Below are 4,606 nucleotides of genomic sequence, written 5' to 3' on the forward strand. Positions count from 1 at the left end.
CAATGTGGCTCATTGGACAGGTCAGAGTCTCAACACAATTGAAAAGTTACCATCAATAAAACACCAAATGATGTAATTTCTTGTGGAAGAATGGGGTCACATCCCTCCAATAGACTTCCAGACAGTTGTAGAATGTTTGCCAAGGCTCATTGTAAGAGCTGTAAAGAGAGAGGGACTCGGAGAGAGAACAGGTAGAACCTGATATGTAAATGAGCAGAGCAAACGAAAGCAACTTTCAACGACCGAATGATCATTCAGACTCTGTTTCTATTGAGAGATAAAAGGTAAGACGACGATTGTTATGTGTATTAATATAGTTGATGATATTGTCATGTGTATTAATATAGTTGATGATATTGTTATGTGTATTCATATAGTTGATGATATTGTTATGTGTATTAATATAGTTGATGGTATTGTTGTGTGTATTAATATAGTTGGTGATATTGTTATGTGTATTAATATAGTTGGTGATATTGTTATGTGTATTAATATAGTTGATGATATTGTTATGTGTATTAATATAGTTGATGATATTGTTGTGTGTATTCATATAGATGGTGATATTGTTATTTGTATTGTGAGCAGACCAAGTACCTTAAGGTTGCTCTAAAGCGGAAAGGTGGAATAAACGAGTCAGGAAAAAAAAAGTGATCTATTGAGGTATTTCTTTCTTCTTAATCACTCCAACACAATCAAGGATTATCTCCCATGGAAAACAAACATCTTCTTCTTCACAAGAACAAGGTACATAACGAGAGTATCTTTAAACTGTGACACAAATCACAGGTGTGTCACCGCCTTAACGATCCGTCCGTGGAGAGCTCCCTTCGGGTGGTGGCCATTCCCCAGAGGTAGTTTGTTCCCTTCGTCTCCCTGTCGAAAGGTAGGTCCCTTGGAGAAGAAACACTTTTTTTTCTTCTCCCCTCTCTTTTGTAGGGGAAAGAGAATAGCTCATTAGTACCATCAGCTGTGCTTAATTTCCTCTGATCACCTTGACTCACATGCCAGGCTGGGCTACTGTCCATGGGAGCAGCCTGCCCTCTGGTGGTCCTTCCACAGTAATCAAATAGTTTTTTATTTTACCTTTATTTAACTAGGCAAGTCAGCTAAGAACAAATTCTTATTTTCAATGACGGCCTAGGAACAGTGGGTTAACTGCCTGTTCAGGGGCAGAATGAAATATTTGTACATGGTCAGCTCAGGGATTTGAACTTGCAACCTTTAAATTGCTAGTCCTACACTCTAACTACTAGGCTTCCCTGCCGCCCCAAACTGTTGATGATATTGTTATGTGTATTCATATAGTTGATGATATTGTTATGTGTATTCATATAGTTGATGATATTGTTATTTGTATGAAAGACTTCAGGACAAATAGTTGGAAGGACCCCCGTGGAGAAGCCAGTACCAAGTTCTTCTGACCACCCCCACTGTGGTAAAGGTTGCTGAGAGAGAATCCTGGACACACCTGTCACACTGCAGACGAGTTCCTGATCCAGAAGAAGATGGGGCCTCACCAGTTCCTGATCCAGAAGAAGATGGGGCTTAACCAGTTCCGGTGGTGCAGTGTGGCCCTCATCTGCGTTAGCACAGGAATGCTAATAAGAACAGTAGGTTGTCCTCTTGTGGGAAAACTGACAGATGGTGAGATAAGCCCCGAGCCAAAGGGGCCAATGCAGGCCCAGAGTAGTGGCCCAGAAGTAAATGGTAATGACAGAATGAGTCCTGAGTCAAAGGGGCTATCACTGGCCCAAAGTAGTGGCCCAGAAGTAGATGGTAATGACAGAAGGAGTCCTGAGCCAAAGGAACCAACGCAGGCCTGTAGTAGTGGCCCAGAAGTAGATGGTAATGACAGAAGGAGTCCTGAGCCAAAGGAACCAACGCAGGCCTGTAGTAGTGGCCCAGAAGTAGATGGTAATGACAGAAGGAGTCCTGAGCCAAAGGAACCAATGCAGACCTGTAGTAATGGACTAGAAGTAGATGGTCATCGTAGAAGGACAGCCCTGCTGGGACCTCACCAACATGAGGACAATTTGTTCTTATCTAGAGCAGAAATGGTTGCCAACAAGACATCCAAAGAAAATGACTGTTGGGTGTGTGGGATGGGTCCGGTTAAGGTAGGGGCAGGCTTGACACTTATGGGAGTCCCAATATGGGTAAACTTTACTATAGCATTGGCAGGAAAAATACCTTTTAATACTATGACCAACAATGTTAAGGTATATAATCAACCCAATATATCCTATTACCTGAGGCCTGGTAATGTCTCAATCTTGCCCATTTCAGTGGCTGGGGTGATGACTGCCCCTTGGTGTATTAGAGGATATGGAGATCATCATTTGGGTGAATTGAAATGTAATTGTACTATGAATCTTAATGGATCAAATGCTTGCGATTTAACAGTAATACAGGAGAATCGTCAGGCAGATAAGGAACCATTTAAAATGTGGGTTGACAGACATAGTACAACTCTGAGAGGAGCCCCAAATGGCACCTATTGGCTGTGTGGTAAGATGGCTTACTATAGCCTGCCCTCGAACTGGGGAGGTACTTGTACTGTTGGGTTTGTGGTAACAGCTATGAGAACCGTTCCAAATAATGAGAGGGATCTGATGGCTCTGTTTAAAGACTACAAACTTCCTGGAATGAGGAGAGATAAGAGGTCTCTAGCTGACGTCACTCACGCTCAGGCACCTGCCTCCAGGTTCTTTGGTGTGTTTTTCTCTGGGTATGGAGTTGTATGTGCCCTAGACCAAATTCATGACATCTCTAGACACAGAGAGAAAATTGGCAATGCTAGTAGAAATGCCCTGGAACAATTGAATAGGGAACTAAAAGAATTGCTTAAGTTATCTCTGCAAAACAGAGAGGCTCTTGACTATCTTCTGGCAGGTCAAGGGGGCTCTTGTGCAATCATTGGCAATGAATGTTGTATTTTTGTTCTCCCAGATCACTCTCCTAATGTGACTGATCTCGCCACTGCTGCTAAGAAAAATCCCCCAAAACCAGAGTGGATGCTTGCAACTTGGTTGGAATCCCTGTTTGGAAGTTGGGGTTGCAGCGGTGGCTGGGCAGCAGCGTGCATTTTTTGCTTAGTTTGCCTGATTATTATTAACTATATATTATTGTTATTATTATAAGGCTATCTGTGCCTCCTAATAGTAAAGGCTAATAAGATCTCAGCAGCTGTCATGTTTAATGCTCCTTTCAGAGGACGATTGGACTGATGAGCTGCAGACTCTGGATGAGCTTCCATTTCCCCCTGTAGAGAAGGATGATGAGTAATGATTGAAGCTTGTTTTCGTTTAACAAGGTTAGAAGGTAAATTCATTGAAAAGACAGCACCAATTTTATGAAGGGGTGTCCACCTTGTAGTGTACCGTGGTTCGTCCTTTAAAAGACAGCTTGTATGGTGCCGCAGAATTCTATGGCACGTTATTTAAGTGTCAGCCACTTTTACCATTAACCTGTTGTGGACAGACGTTCCGCCAGGGGGAACCCCGTTCCGCCAGGGGAACCCCTAGCCAACAGCCAATGGAACAGCAGGGCGTGATATTCAAAACATAAAAAAATCTAATAATAAACATTTCTCAAACATAAAACTATTTTACACCATTTGAAAGATAAACCTCTCCTGAATCCAACCACGTTGTCCGATTTCAAAAAGGCTTTACAGCGAAAGCAAAACATTAGATTATGTTAGGATACCACCACAGCAAAAAAACAACAACACAGCCATTTTCTTAGCAAGGACAGACATTTTCAAAGCAAGGGTCGCCGTCCAAAAGCACAAAACCAGCTAAAATGATGCACTAACCTTTGACGATCTTCATCAGATGACACTCCTAGGACATTATGTTAGACAATACATGCAATTTTTGTTCCATCAAGTTCATATTTATATCCAAAAAACCCATTTTACATTGGTGCGTGACGTTCAGAAAATGTATTCACCCCAAAATATCCGGTGTATGGGCACCATAATTTACAGAAATACTCATCATAAACATTGACAAAATATATAACAATTAATTAAAACCTCTTACATCTAGACGTTCCGCTAGCGGAACACCTGCTCCAATATCCAATGATAGGCGTGGCGCGAATGACAAATTCCTCAAAAATACAAAAACTTCAATTTTTCAAACATATGACTATTTCACAGCATTTTAAAGACAAGACTCTCCTTTATCTAACCACACTGTCTGATTTCAAAAAGGCTTTACAGCGAAAGCAAAACATTAGATTATGTCAGCAGAGTACCAAGCCAGAAATAATCAGACACCCATTTTTCAAGCTAGCATATAATGTCACAAAAACCCAGAAGACAGCTAAATGCAGCACTAACCTTTGATGATCTTCATCAGATGACACACCTAGGACATTATGTTATACAATACATGCATGTTTTGTTCAATCAAGTTCATATTTATATCAAAAAACAGCTTTTTACATTAGCATGTGACATTCAGAACTAGCATACCCCCCGCAAACTTCCGGGGAATTTGCTAACAATTTACTAAATTACTCACGATAAACGTTCACAAAAAGCATAACAATTATTTTAAGAATTATAGATACAGAACTCCTCTATGCACTCGAT

General features: G+C 41.0%; 1 protein-coding gene across 1 annotated transcript; it reads left to right on the forward strand.

The window, feature by feature from the left end:
- The first annotated feature begins 441 nt into the window (after positions 1-441).
- On the forward strand, positions 442-3,468 carry LOC123723772 (uncharacterized). Its single transcript, XM_014180460.2, has 2 exons — positions 442-886; positions 1,366-3,468. Exon 2 carries the CDS (start codon positions 1,509-1,511, stop codon positions 3,141-3,143), a length of 1,635 nt encoding a protein of 544 aa, XP_014035935.2. The 5' UTR covers positions 442-886; positions 1,366-1,508; the 3' UTR covers positions 3,144-3,468.
- The last annotated feature ends 1,138 nt before the right edge of the window (positions 3,469-4,606 follow it).

Source organism: Salmo salar, unplaced genomic scaffold (assembly GCF_905237065.1).
Source record: "Salmo salar unplaced genomic scaffold, Ssal_v3.1, whole genome shotgun sequence".
Classification (NCBI taxonomy): domain Eukaryota; kingdom Metazoa; phylum Chordata; class Actinopteri; order Salmoniformes; family Salmonidae; genus Salmo; species Salmo salar.

Coding starts and splice junctions, on each gene's coding strand:
- LOC123723772 (XM_014180460.2), top strand. CDS start 1,509: ATGGGGCCTCACCAGTTCCTGATCCAGAAGAAGATGGGGCTTAACCAG.